The sequence below is a fragment of the Meles meles genome, chromosome 8, assembly GCF_922984935.1.
Source record: "Meles meles chromosome 8, mMelMel3.1 paternal haplotype, whole genome shotgun sequence".
In the NCBI taxonomy this organism is placed as follows: Eukaryota; Metazoa; Chordata; class Mammalia; order Carnivora; family Mustelidae; genus Meles; species Meles meles.
In genome coordinates this window covers 118,997,270-119,011,648 of record NC_060073.1, presented here as the reverse complement: position 1 = coordinate 119,011,648, position 14,379 = coordinate 118,997,270, and the positions used below count along the sequence as shown (strand labels likewise).

The following is a 14,379-nucleotide window of genomic DNA, read 5'->3' as shown; positions in this document are numbered from 1 at the left end:
CCTGAGTCTGAACAACTCTCTGAGCCTGGATCTCTTCCACAGGTGGAGAAACGGAGGCACAGAGAGCTTAGGAACTTGCCCTAAGTCCCACAGCTGCTGGTGGACAAGGTGGGCCACCCACCCGAGCCGTCTGGCTCCACCGCCCATGACCTGCGCAGCCTCCAAGCACGCCGAGGGAAACTCAGACACTTTCTGCACGAAGGACGGTGAGCATGTATTCTGGTGGTCTTGTCTAGGAGCAAAACGCGTCACCTAAGCTGCTTTTCCAAGAAAGCAGAGGCCTTGATGGCACCATGAAGAGAACAAAACAAAATTAGTTCACTGCTACACATTCCAAAGGAAAAGATAATAGGAACATGGGTTCGTCATAGAAAGCAAAGCAGGGAGGGGGTCAGACAGAGGAGCAGGGGCTGAAGGCATGGCCGTGGCTAGGAAGGGCCTTGGCTAAGGGACAGTTGGCTGGGAGAGGGTCTTACAATTGTCTAGGATTTTGGAAGTCAAGTTTACTTATGTTTCAAAGGCTGAGTGATATCACCTGACCTCTGGGTTATTCTTATAAATGTTTAACATAGCTCTCATAGTCAACGTGTATTCCTCAGAAAACCGTGCTTTTAGATGTTCCATTGGGTGTAAAATAGGATTGTTTTTATACTTGAATCATGTCCTCTCCTATGGAGCAATATTTTTCCTAAAAAATCGCAGAGAAAGTACCTGCCCGTAGCAAATCTGAGTGCAATTTCGGATGCCCCCCCCCCCCAAATTATAATATCACGGGCATTTATGCCACAGACCTGAGAATAGACGCAAGGAAACAAAAGAGGGTCAACCAGCGTTTGAGGGTTGACTGAGCACTATGCCCCACTGCTCTTGTTAATCAGCGACACTGATGCAGAACTAACACAATTCACTGATTTTATGCAGTCTGAACAGTACACTCAGCTGTGTAGCCAGCGCCCCAGTCACGACACAGAACATCTCCATCGTCACGTCCACAGTCGCGACACAACATCTCCATCCTCACGTCCACAGTCACAACACAGAACATCTCCATCCTCACGTCCACAGTCACAACACAGAACATCTCCATCCTCACGTCCACAGTCGTGACACAACATCTCCATCCTCACGTCCACAGTCGTGACACAGAACATCTCCATCCTCACGTCCACAGTCACGACACAACATCTCCATCCTCACGTCCACACTCACAACACAGAACATCTCCATCCTCACGTCCACAGTCGTGACACAGAACATCTCCATCTTCACGTCCACAGTCACAACACAGAACATCTCCATCTTCACGTCCACAGTCGCGACACAACATCTCCATCCTCATGTCCCTTTGCGTTCAGTCTCTGTCCCTATGCCCTGCCAGTGGCATGCAGTGATCTGTTTTCTATCATTTCTCTTCTATCTTTTCTAATTTGTGATATAAAGGGAATCGTGTGATAATGAGTCCTCTGTGTCTGGCTTCTTTCACTTACCAAAGGCTTTTGAGTTTCCTCCTTATGGTTGCATGTGTGGTTTCCCGTAGTCTGGATGGATGGACCACAGTTTATCCATTTACCAAGTGACGGACACTTGGGTCGTTTCCAGTTTCAGCTGTCATAAAGAAAGAAAGCGATCGTTGACGTTTATGTACAACCGTTCGCATGAGCGTGTTTTCATTTTTCTGCGGTAAGCATTTAGGAATGGGGTCATAGGTCACATGGCAAGCAACTGTTTAACGTTATAAGGAGTAACCCAACTCTTTTCTGAAATGCCTCACTTTTTGTTCTCACTCCGAGGGAGTTCCAGTTACTTTCAGTCTTTCAGTCTTTTTGAACCATTCTACTGAGTATGCAGCAGTCATTGTGGTTTGAATTAGCATTTCCTAAAGGATTAAGATGTTGAACATCTCCTTATGTGTTTACTTGCCACTCAGATAGCAAATATTCTGGCCATTTAAAAAAAGGGAGCTGGGTCGCCTGGGTGGCTCAGTGGATTAAGCTGCTGCCTTCGGCTCAGGTCATGATCTCAGGGTACTGGGATCGAGCCCCGCATTGAGCTCTCTGCTCAGCAGGGAGTCTGCTTCCTCCTCTCTCTCTGCCTGCCTCTCTGCCTACTTGTGATCTCTCTCTCTGTCAAATAAATAAATAAAATCTTTAAAAAAAATAAAAAAAATTTAAAAAGGGAGCTGTTTATCTTCTTTTGGGGTTATAAGAATCCTTTCTATATTCAGGATATTTACTTCATCAGGGTTTTCTTCTATGGTTCATGCTTTTTATGTCCTATCACAAAATCTCTGTTTAAGGCCACAAAATTTTTAAATATTTTCTTCTCAAAGTTTTGTATTTTTGATTCTTCTACTAGAGGTCTGTGGCTCCTTTCGAATTAATTTTTGTAAACCCTGTGAGGTAGGGATCAAGGTTCTTTTTGTGTGTATATATGAACATTTGATTATTCCAACACTATTTTTTACAAGACTGACCTAGTATCTAGTGTATTATAAGTATTAAGCTGTACTCTTTAAAGTTTACTTTCTATTTCAAATATGCAATAACTCTTTCCTAAATCCCTTTCTAAAGGAATCTGGGAACAATGAACTCAAGGTAGGGAATGCGACTGTAGGAATCCCCAAGAGATTTCTATGCGTATTTTCTATTAGCCAACACCTGTTCAATCTATCACTGCATCAGAATCAAGTTCAACTGACAACTCCCCTCTTCTGGGTCAGAAGAGTCATGAAGAGCTTAACCAAGCTTACTTTCAAGGACGGAAAGGTAAACTCTAACCATTAAGAATTTAGAAATTCAGCAAGGACATGGTATAACAAAGAGGACAGGAACTTCTCATCTATGGGTTTTAGCTCAGGTGAAACCCAATATTTCAAACACAGGGAAGAAAAGTCTACGTTTCTTGTATATGAGATCAGTAAGTATAAAATCTGATTTTAAACTCTCTAAGGAATGGTTAAATGCACTGGCTTACACTTGGGAGGGTGGAGGGAACACTGCTTTCTTTCTCCTACTGGTTTCCCAAGTGTTGGGGGACCGCCTGTCATGGAAGGCCTTTAGTATCTCTCTAGGCTCTCTCTTCCCTTTGGCAGGTGGAATAATTATTTGATGGTGAATTCGGGAACAGAAACGTGGCACACGCCGCTCTGTCCTCTTTCTTTCTCTCTGGGCTCCAAGCAACCTGTAGAAGTCTCACCTTCTCGTGGACGCCTGCTTCTTTCCCGTTCTCCCCGTGACTCGTGTGGAAGCACATCTTATTCTAGAATTTGATATTAGGAAACTAGCTTGTCCATAGGTACATTCCCTAATGTAAGTTTTATCAGTAAAAAAGGTAGCATTTTCCTGTCCGAACCGAGCACTATTTCTCAGTGGGTTCAGAAGAGGCGTAGGGAGGAGGGTTGCAGTTTGTAGGGCCTCCAACTGCAATGGTCCAGACTAAATAGGGTGTTGAAGATTGGTTTAATAACATCTGCAGTGTTCAGTTATAAGACACACACTTACTTCTTCACGTTCACAAAGCATAAAATAGGATTAAAGTACAGTGAGAGTTTGGCTTGCGCGTCACAACTTCCTGTAAAAAGCATCAGGCCGCTCAGGATACCCATGGGATCTTTGTCCAGCAGATACCCAGAGTCAGGACCAGCAACTTGGGTGACAGAACAGCCCTGTTCCACTTGGAGACAGAGTTCAGACTGAAAGACCTCTGGCGGCTTATTTTAGGTCCATGAATTTATTGATAACTATAGATTTTTTTCAGCACATGAACAATGCTGAGAATAAGCAAGTATAAATTCTTATGATAAAACATCTCTACTCTTCCTGAACAGACTTCCTCCTCACTGATACCAAAATTGGATGATGCATTTAATGGTTCTTTACACCGAAACCAGGAATTGACTTTCATTATTCTGGTGATGTTCTTCGCCTTGGGGTCATATTCAAATTGCTTTGATCCGCGGAAGAAATAGAAGAGCCCTAGAGAGAGAGAACATCATTAGTTACCTCGTGCAACTCTATGATGGCTCCACACTTGCTGACTGCAGGCATATATAGAAAAGATATTTGCACACTACGGAGAGAAAAGGAACTCGCGTATCACCAAGATACATTTTACTTTACTATTGTCACATGAGAAATACTGTTAGTTTTATTTCCCCAAGGAAGAAGCTGAGGTCTGAACATGAATGTCGAGGGGCTTACCCCTTGTCTCGCCAGACTGTGGCTCATGCCGGAGGCTCTCATACTAGGTTTCAGAACAGTGTCTTAGTAAAGGGGGAGGAGAAGCCTCCTGTGGGTTTAGCCTTGGCCCTATATCCTCATTTTCCTCAAGTCGTTCTGCTCTGTTTTGGACATTAATGTTGGTGTGAGATTTCACTGCAATAAACGGTGGTCATTCAGGAAACTTTTTAGGCTCTGTTTACCCCAAGTTCTAGGGGGTTGTCCATGGTCGAAGTCCGAGGCCATGACAGCACTCTGAGCACCGGGGTGCTTCTAAAGCTGTAGACGTCTGCTTCTTACCCACAGTCCTACATCCGCCTCAAAAACTCTGAAGGATTTGTCATTTCCCACACACCCCCAAGTGCACACATTAACTACACACATGATAGTTCGAGAGTCACTGTCCAGTTCGTGTGCTTAGTCATTTCTCACACTTAAAACTCTCTGAGGGTGTAGGGGATGCCTGGGGGGCTCAGTCGTTAAGCCTCTGCCTTCAGCTCAGGTCATGATCCCAGGGTCCTGGGATCGAGTCCTGCACTGGGATCCCTGCTCAGCGGGGAGCCTGCTTCTCCCTCTGTTTCTACTGTTCCCCTGCTGGTGCTCTCTTTCTTTCCGTCTCTGACAAAGAAAATCTTAGAGAAACAAAAACAAAAACAACTCTTTAGGGGGTATGTTTCAGGGGTTATCTTGGATCAACGATAAGTAAAAATAATTTTGGTACCTTTGCAAAGATTTGAAATAGTATAACAGAACATATAATTCAGAGTTCACTAACTGGGTTGTGAGAACGCCAGTCTGGGTGGAGTTTATTATTATAGTTCCTGAGAAGAGTAAACTCACTTTAAAAGTTATATGCAACTAATGAATCATTGAATGCTGCTCAAAAACTAATGATGCACTATATGTCAGCTAACTGAACTTAATTTAAAAAAAAAATAGTGCCAACCTCAAAATAACAAAACAAAAAATCAAAAAACCAAAAACTCAACCAAGGAAAAGAGAAGCATTTCCACTTCTGTGCTATGTTCTCTCCCAGCCACTGAGGTCTCCTGAGTACCTACAGGTTTAGGCAGTGATGCTCACCTTTATGCTGGAAAGCAGCATCGACTCGGAGACCAATTCCTGGGAAGAACTTCACCACCCTCCGTGGGTACCCTCTGTCCATGCCCTGGGTCACTTCGTCATACCTGCATGCAGGGATTGGAAAAGTTCGCAGGGGATCTTTGTTCTGGAGAGCTTAATCCTTCCACTGCCCCACTTGGAGTCAAATGGGGATGTGGAGAAGCAGCAGCCCCGGTAGAGGAAAACTAATTCCGTCAATTTGACATGAAAAACATGTCAAAGATTGCGTGTGGCTGAATCACTTGTAGTGTCTTGAAAAGAAAAAGTGAGGAGTGGAAACAAGCCACTTCGTCAGACTGATGCTATTAAATCAGAATGCGGGCTCACAAAACAGACTCTGTGCTACAGAGATCACGCTGCCGGTCACCAGAGGGGAGGCGGTGGGGGATGCGGAAACGGGAAGGACAGGAAGGAGCACACTTGTCGTGATGAGCAGCGGGCGGTGAAGGAAGTGTGGAGTCACTGTGTTGTACCAGAAACTAATAGGACACTGTATCATAAGTACATTGCAATTAAAAAACAAAAACAAAACAAAGTAAGGCTCAGCTTGGAGCTTTCCCAGATTTTGACAAGGTATTTTTGTATCATCGGCAATTTAGTTGGCATCCCTAGTTTTATTTTTTTATCTTTATTTTATTTTATTTTATTTTTTTATGTTAGAGAAAGAGCTTTGGACTCCCTGAAACATTCTTTTGTTTGGTGAATGCCATCTGCCCGAGGTGGGCTTGAACATAAATGGTTTAAGAGGACTATAGGTGAGTTTTATTTCTGCCCACGTTAAAGTGATGGTGCGTGGATGTTTTCCGCAGAAAAAGAAGAGTTCGATTGTCTGCAAACTTACCTCCAGCACCAAATGCCCACAAAGAAGTAGGTTTTTTTGGTGCTGTGGTCGCAGACAGCCGCATCAATTTTCTTCACATGTCTTGGGAAGCCGAGTGTATAGATGGGTTTGGGAGAATCTGGCAAGACAGCATATCCTCTGATCACCCAGAAGTTGTCATCTAGGGAGAGAGACAGCGATTATCTTCTGATCTACTACCTAGAGGGAAAAACAGATGTCCTAAGAAACTCAAAAATAACTAGATCTCCTGTCCTGTTTATCCTCATTGCCTTCTTCAGCTGCCTTTATCATTCTGACTCCACGCACGACACACACCGATAGTCAAGCAACATGCTCACTAGTGTGCCGGACTGGTGATGTCTCTGACTCTGACAACACGGTCAGCTTCGTTCGTACACATTCTCCTCGATTCCAGCCCTCGGCTACTCACAAGAGCAAGTAATCTGATGAAATCCATATAAAAAAAGCATTGAAAAATGGAAGATTCCAGTTAAATTTGATTTTCAAATTAACAATGTTAATTGTTAAATGTTAATTGTTAATAACAAATTAACAATGGCTGACTTTTACTATAAGTATATTCAAATATTACAAGGGACCTGCTTATAATAAAAAATTGTGTGTTTTATCTGAAATTCAAGGTGTCTTCTATTTTTATTTGCCGAATCTGATAATCCTAGTAAAAAAGGAATATAAAAGAGGGATGGGTTCCCTTTGTTTGGCAGAAAAGATAGTTTTTTTAGTTTTTACCATACAAGTTTCTTTTAGCTCCAGGGTAATTGGGACAATGTTTGTCTTCACAGCCACCGAGAACCGCATAGTTTTTCTTTCCGATAGGGACCCACGGCCGAAGCACTCTGCATTTGCCTTACACATGGATTTTGTGTTCCTTGCCCCCAAACACCCACCGACCGGCTCAGGTATCCAGAGACAGAAGAGAAGTCATGATGGGCAAAGTTACCTTTAAACACTAGCAACTTATCGTTGGGGTTCTCGTATGCAGCTTGGATATCCGCCGGCAGGGAGGGCCAGAACGAAGAGATCAGTTCAAATTCAACGTCCGCGATATCGTAGTAAATCCGCCACACATGCCTGTGTTAAAAAACAACAAAAAAGCACTTTACACAAACAGCGTCTATTGCGGTGGAAACACTGTAAATCTAGGCTTCTCTTTTACTTCACTGATTAGATTCCCCTGAAATAATTTAGAGCATTCACACAGCTCTCCTCAGCCGATGTGGGTGGTTGGGAGTTCACGGCTCCTCGGTCACTACCAAGGTCGAGACACACCTGTGAGCTCGCTCTCCTGGGAACCGAGAGGACAACCCGCTCCTAGAAATCTCAGTGCTCAGTGCTCGTGGCCTCGTTTTTGCCAAACCAGCGATGCAAAGTTCCAAGGCAACAGCGGGCATCGCAGAAGGAGCTTTCAGTCTGATGTTCGCTAGAATAAAGACTTGTGATCATTGTGCGGTAAAACATTTCCTCAGATGTTCCCCTCGGGCTGTAAAGTTCTGAGTTTATGAACAAGGCAGAAAAGCCCTTCCCGTGCTGGGCAGCCCCTCTCTGATGTCCCAGCCAAGCGGCCTCAGTCCCCACGGTGCAGAGCATGGCATCCCAGGGCTGTCTCACTGTGGGCGGAAGGGGACAGGGTTCAAATATTCTCTCCTTGTGCCCCTGTGCTTCTGGATGGTCTGTGTCCCAATATACTGAGTTCTGAAAACGCAGGCGTGGTACACACAGCTGACAGGCCACGTTGCCACCGCAGCCCAGTCAGTGGTCGGCGGGGAGAGAGGAGCGCTCCGACCCCGGCCAACACGCCCCTGGTGCAAGCTGAAGGAACGGTCTGCTCATTCATGTTTACCCGCTGGTACTCTCGCTAGAAAAAAGACCTAACTTTTGTCATTTGCTGCTTTCCAGGGTGCAAATGTCCCAACCATGGCCAGTTCCAGGCTACAGAAGTGATGCGACGTGGTTTGCAATCCTCCCCCGACTTTAACCATCGGCTCCTGAAACGGCACAGGTCAGCTGCAGCAGCACCGGGATGGGCGTCCGGTCATAGCGGAGAGGCCACCGAAAATGATCCTACTTCACCTTCTTACACACGGCAATGAAACACTTGCTTAACAACACTTAAAAATTAATTTATCAAACAAGCAAGAGATATATACACATAGTAAAGTATTCCAAAGAGTATGGACAGTTATAAAATGAAACGGAAAAGGAACACATTCTCCCCCATCTCTGTGAGTTCCTCCCTCTTTACCCCCAAATCTCTTGAAAACTGGAATAATCACAGGAAGTTCAGGTATTTCAGGGAATGGGCTCACCTGCCTTTGAAGAACATTATTTCTCTGCGCAAGGTGGTGATAGCATCAAAAGTCAAATGAGGGTCACAGGCATGGGGTACAGTGGCCTCCTTTGGCTTAGCAGACGTCTTAGGTAGACTCCCTTCGATGAGAAAAGAAAGAGCACCGTGAATTCAGAAGGCATGTGGAAATACCTAGAGAAGGATCTTACCCAAGTGGGTGTTTTCTTCATGGTGATATTTCAAGAAGTGATTTTTTCACTTCCTTTCTGGAAATCATCCTCCTGAGTTCACCTATATTCTGATTTCTGAGGTTGCTCACCGTAGATGGACTGGATTCCATCGATATCGTCTTGGGAAAGCGGGTACTTGTTAGGATCCAGGGAGACGTAATTTGGAAACATCAAGGCTGTTTGATCATTGGAGTGAGAGAGTCCCAGTGCATGGCCAAATTCATGAGCAGCCACAAGAAATAAGCTGAATCCTTAACAAAAACAGGAAAGACATGGGTGTACGGTCAGTCATAAGGAGAATGGTTGCATCTGAGGTTAAGAAGTAACCAAGGGGAGAGTGGATGATTCCTCTATGCACCATCATTTATCTGGGAAGTACTTCAACACTAGTCATGTCATTGAGACCTATGGTCCAGAACAGCAGGATGGCAGGAAGCAGGTATGTGAGAAGTAGATAGTACTACAAAAAATAAAAAAGGAGAAGCCACCAGTTTTTGGTTGTTGCTGGTTTATACTGTGTCTGATCACGTTTGTCCTACTTGTATCCTGTGGGAGTCCTCCCTGCTGTAGGATCAAGTCCTGACCATCGCCCTCCAAGATTTGGTCCCTGCCTTTGTGTCAGGCTCATATTTTGCTTTCGTATTTCACGAGCTGACCGTATGCAATAACTTTCATCTCTCCTCTGTGCCGTGTTCCTTCCAGGCTCTCTGTCTTCCTACCTCCGTCCCCTCTACCTGGAACATCATCTCACCCACCCCTGTGTGCCGAGCTCTCTCTTGTTGCTCAGGAGATCCCTTTAGAATCAGCTCGTGTATGAGGCTTCTCTCAGGCACCCTCCTCTCCTGGCTGAGTTAAATGCACCTTTCTGCGTTTCCACAGACTCGGTGTTGAATTCTGCCATGGCACGTGAGGGGCTGCACTGAGTACTTGCATGAAGTTGTGCGTCTTTTCAGGGACTGTGTCTTAGCCAACGTGTTTTCTCCAGTGACTGCCAACCTGCCTGTCTGTAGTGGGCACTTCATAATGGTGGCTGGATGTCCAGGTGCTTATTTGGCTGAAAGAATGCTTGGATTCGCCCCTACACACCCACACTGGAAGTCTCCGCATGCAGGCTAGACTGCCTTTTTCTGTCTCTCCCCCAGCCCGTAAGGTTCTCAACATAAAAGACTGTCCTTGGACTTGCAATTCAGCCTCTGGGCCCTAAAGAAAAGGACGAGCCTTTTGGACGGAGCCTTGTCCAATGACGCTGGCACAAGGCGAGCCCGGAGTGACCAGGGATTATTTAACGGTCCTTCGGGCTCCTCTGCTCTGGCCTTGGCTGGTGCCTCGTCTGGCTGGCGGTGTCGCTGGGTTTGCGTTTAGACAAGATGGGACAAGTGACTCTTTGAAAAGATAATTCAAACTCAAGTCATCTCGTGACTTTCAAACCTTTATGCTGGCTTGTCAGACGCTGCGTGGTCTTGACCCTATTCACCGTTTCCGCCACAATCCTGCTGCTTGAGCCGGTCGGGCTGCACGTTCAGGAGTGCTCGCCAGCCAAGAGCCTGCTTAGCCTCCCGCTCAGGTCCGCCATCGCTTCCTCCCCTGCCCTGTCTTCCTGTTCCCATTTCTTCTCCCTGCTCCTACAGCTTTGCTCTCGTGTCCTTTATCCCAGGGTGCGTCATGCTGATTTAACAGCCACTTGAGATTGCGTGTGCCCTGGGCTGTGAACCCCTGAAGGCCAGCTCCGGCGCAGAGCTGGCTCACGGTGGCTGTCTGGTAACGGATTTCTGATTGACTTCATTTACTGAAATTGTAGAACATCTATCATGCGCTGGTTTGCAAAAACTACGGAACGAACTCACAGACTGTCTGGACTTACTTGGTCAAGACAGAACTGTGTGATCGGCTTTCCTGGGACCCTGGAAACCAGACCCCAGACCCAAGGCGACTATCGTCAATGACAGAAAACAGAGTGGGGAGAACCCAGAGTCTACAGAGCCTACTTCCTTGTGGGATACACATATTTTTAGTGTAGTAAAGTTCTGTTTTCTCTTGAAAAGTAATAGAAAATTTCCTATTTTAGTACCAGGCAGGCATGTTAAAAGCAATGAAATCAGCTCATTTGGTCTAAAGGAATAGGTTGAGTAAGGTTTGGGGTCCAATTCCTCGGCGGGTGGGCAAGCATTAGAAGACGGAGCTCATGCCTTGGAATCGACCTTCCAGGTGCCACAAGCCCAGATACCACCCTTCAGTCACGAACTCAGAATCCCAGCCCTACAGTCTTCTTCTGTCCTGAAGCCAGAGGCGACAACACACAGCCCGCGCTGACTTGTAGGGGCGGTGCAGGCCTCGCGGCACACAAGGTCATGACCCGGTGAAGGCCTGGAACTTGTCTAGGACAACTCTATGGTTGGTCCGCGGTCTTGCATGGTTCCAGACACATGGCAGGCCTTCAGACGCTGTGTGTGTATGCGGCGTGTGTGAGCACACGAAGGCCCCGATCCGGAAAGGATCAGCGTCTTCACGAGGACACTGTGTGCGTAAGGCCCTGACGTGAAGAGCGCCGTTATCTAATAGATGTTGAAACATCCATCAGTGAATATGGAAACTGCGGGGCAACTGGGAAGTAAGAAGCAGCTAATTGTGAAGCCATTTCAGGGATTCTTTAGAACAAGACTGTGCTCACGAGGAGAACTGGGCTCACCTGTTCCGTCCTTGGTCCAGTTTTCGTCCTCGTCGAAGTGGGTGTCTCCACCCAGACCCAGACCCGGAGGAAAGGCGTGTCCGAGGACTCCCAGGGGGCCGTCAAAATAACGAGGGCACCTGCCGTGCACTGAGACACAGGTCATGGGGCGGGGGGGAGGTCAGCCTGGCCAAGTCTCCTGAGATGGAAACAGCCAGACTTTTCCCTCTGCCGGAAACCTTACCTCGGGTCCTGAAGGCAATCATGATGTCCGCGATCCCTTTGAAAGTCTTGGTGAATGTCAGCGGAGTCACTCGGCTCCACACCTCTAGGCCGCTCCGGATGGCTTCATCCACGTCTGCGCGGGCCATATCTGGAGTGTAGTTGACGATTCTTCAAGAATTACAGAAACAGATGCGTTGGCGACGGCACATGGATGTAGACACACAGAGACAAAACGATTGTAAATCGCACACAGCGGTCACTGATAGCATCGTGTGGTTCTTGCGTCAGTATTGAAACAAAGCGCTTTCCGTATGCTCTGTGACCCGATCCTGTCATCTGCTCGTGCATCAGGGAGTGGAACAAGACGTCAGCAAACGAGGCTCAGAGAGGTTCCGTGACCTCCCTGAGATCGCATCCTGACGGGGGAGCATCCCTCTCCGGGACGGGCTTGCGGCGCACGAGCGGAGATCCGCGTTCTCGGCGGCAGGTGGACACCAGTCTCACGCTCGCGGCATATGCGAACAGTCTCTCTTGAGAGCTTGAAAGACCCAGTTACTCGGGAAAAGACTTCCCTCTGGCTTACATTCCCTGTCTTGCTAGTCTTGCTAGAGCTATGTTTGTTTTAATCCCCGAGACTCAACACAGTGAAGGAAGAGCTCGGAGATGTGTTCTTTGGGGCCTGTGGGAGGGCTCGAGAGCCACAGCCACGGCCACCGACTCGGGTGGGAAGCACACCCCACCCTCCTCTGCCAGTGAGCCAGCCCTCTCCCCGGCACGCCTGGGCCGGACTCCCCTCTCCGCCTGGGCTCCACCTGAGGTTTGACGACGCTAGCCCGAGCGTCTCTAACATGAACTGGCTGAACTCCAGGCTCTTCCCATCTTCTCCCGAGCACGCTCGAGACGTCGCTTCAGCCGTCGGCAGTCCGACGGCCGCACGCCGGGTCCCGAGTGTGTATGCGAGTGGCCCCGGGTCCCGAGTGTGTATGCGAGTGACCCAGGCAGGAAACGGAAGCGTATCTGCTGGAGCCAGTCTGCTGGGAAGACTTGGGGATGCTTCGATAACCTCTGCCTCAGTTTCTGTTCCAGGTGGTCCCCGCAGGGCTACCTGCAGCCCAGCGTCGCAGGGAGGATGGAGCAAATGAGATCAGTGGACCCAGAAAGTGCTCGGTAAAACAAACTGTTACAGTCCCGTGGTTTTGGACCAGGGCGCTGGCGCGGAGACAGTATGCGCAGGTGTTACCTGTATGTGAGGTTGTGTCTTCCCCATCCAGGAAGGGTGTGGCCGTACTGACCCACATCTGGCACTCCGCACCGCGGGGTCCTCATGATCTCAAGAGTGCGTGAGTCAAGTTGTCCAGTCACTGTCAGTCCAAAAAATGCTTGCATTTCCCGAATCTTGCCATCTAAGAGGCTCCCGTTCTTGCTTTGAACAAGAGGACTCCCTTCTATTTCAAGAGAGTAGAACTGGTTGAGATATGCCTGATCAAAGAGAGAACAAGAAAAAAAAAGAGAGGATGCAAACTACAGGACAGCAATCTGTATCTCCAGATAAACCAAAACCCCCTGAAATCCTCTTTGGCAGCGGGTGGGAAGAAAGACGTAGGAGTGAGGGGAAGAAAGGAGCAGGGGAGGGAAGAAGAAAGGAAGGAAGCAGAATCAGCTTGCCTTTCCAGCCTCCACAAGTGGCTGAGCCTGTGGGACTGGGATTGCCCAGACCACGCAGCCCACACAACCCCACGCCTGCAGGGAGGACAACTGTCTGATTCTACGTGTTAAGTGATCGCACGGCTTAGATTCTGCTGCTCGTCCCTGCGTTTGGGTGTTCCCTTGAAACAAATTCTAGAAGAGGTACGTGGCTGTTCATTTTGCAGATTTAATTTAACCAAATATGGCAAATTGACTGGACTGATTTTTAGAGGGAATCTCCAAGGCCAAGTATTGGTGATGCATGGAGGGGTAAGGGTCTAGAGTTGGAGTTGGGTCCCCCTGGCTGGTATGATATTCCTGTGGAGAGACCCCCATTTCTTCCGGGGCTGTTCCTTCCTCCTCCCTCGGTCTCCGCCTGGACCCACGGCTCGAAGTGGCAGCAAATCCTCATTTCCTTTCCCACCCTGGGTTCTGCGCACAGACGGCTACTTGGTGTCTTTGACTTAGGGGAAAGTACCAGAATCTTTCGCAGGAATTTGCTGTCTTGTTAGGTCCCAAGGCAACCAGGAAAATTAATTCTTTATTGATAGCCCTTATTAGCATATATTGAGACACATACCTGCACCAGCCGCGCGTTCTTGTTGGTGTCCATCTTTCGGTCTATAGGAAATGCAGAAGAAAACGATGTAAGGAGCCAAAATCGAAGCAGAAGGCTCTTCATTCCTCTCTCTTTTCTGCTGAAGCCTGTTTCTGTTTCCACGGAATTTAGAAAACAAGAGGAAGACGTGGCATGACTTGGCTTGCATTATCATTTAATTAATACCAGAAAAGGACATTTGTGTGTCATGATAAACCCTTTCCCCTTAGCTTAACTTGGTTTTGCAATCATGATCTGCAGTTTCTGAGTAAACACGATCACTGTTGATTACTGAATTGAATATAGTAGGGAGCCAGCCTCCAAGTTACTGTTGTCCTCGCAAAGTTGGAGCTCTTCTTATCCTTGACATTCTTGAGAGTTTATAAAGTAATTTTCTTTTGAACGAAATGCCAGGATATCTTGGCTAGAAAGGTATCATGAAAATACGATCGAATCGGGAGGCAGATTGCCATAATTAACTAGGATA

The 14,379-nt window shown here is 47.2% G+C and overlaps 1 protein-coding gene across 1 annotated transcript; it reads right to left on the bottom strand.

The window, feature by feature from the left end:
* Positions 1-3,729: 3,729 nt before the first annotated feature.
* On the bottom strand, positions 3,730-13,976 carry MMP27 (matrix metallopeptidase 27). Its single transcript, XM_046017797.1, has 10 exons — positions 13,875-13,976; positions 12,849-13,087; positions 11,628-11,776; positions 11,405-11,533; positions 8,808-8,969; positions 8,508-8,628; positions 7,142-7,272; positions 6,181-6,340; positions 5,301-5,404; positions 3,730-3,974 (listed from the first exon to the last, which is right to left on the bottom strand). Exons 1-10 carry the CDS (start codon positions 13,974-13,976, stop codon positions 3,730-3,732), a joined length of 1,542 nt encoding a protein of 513 aa, XP_045873753.1.
* Positions 13,977-14,379: the final 403 nt, after the last annotated feature.

Coding starts and splice junctions, on each gene's coding strand:
- MMP27 (XM_046017797.1), bottom strand. CDS start 13,976: ATGAAGAGCCTTCTGCTTCGATTTTGGCTCCTTACATCGTTTTCTTCT. Junction 5,405..6,180: donor GTGGGCATTTGGTGCTGGAG/GTAAGTTTGCAG, acceptor CCCTGCATGCAG/GTATGACGAAGTGACCCAGG. Junction 3,975..5,300: donor TGCTGCTTTCCAGCATAAAG/GTGAGCATCACT, acceptor CTCTCTCTCTAG/GGCTCTTCTATTTCTTCCGC.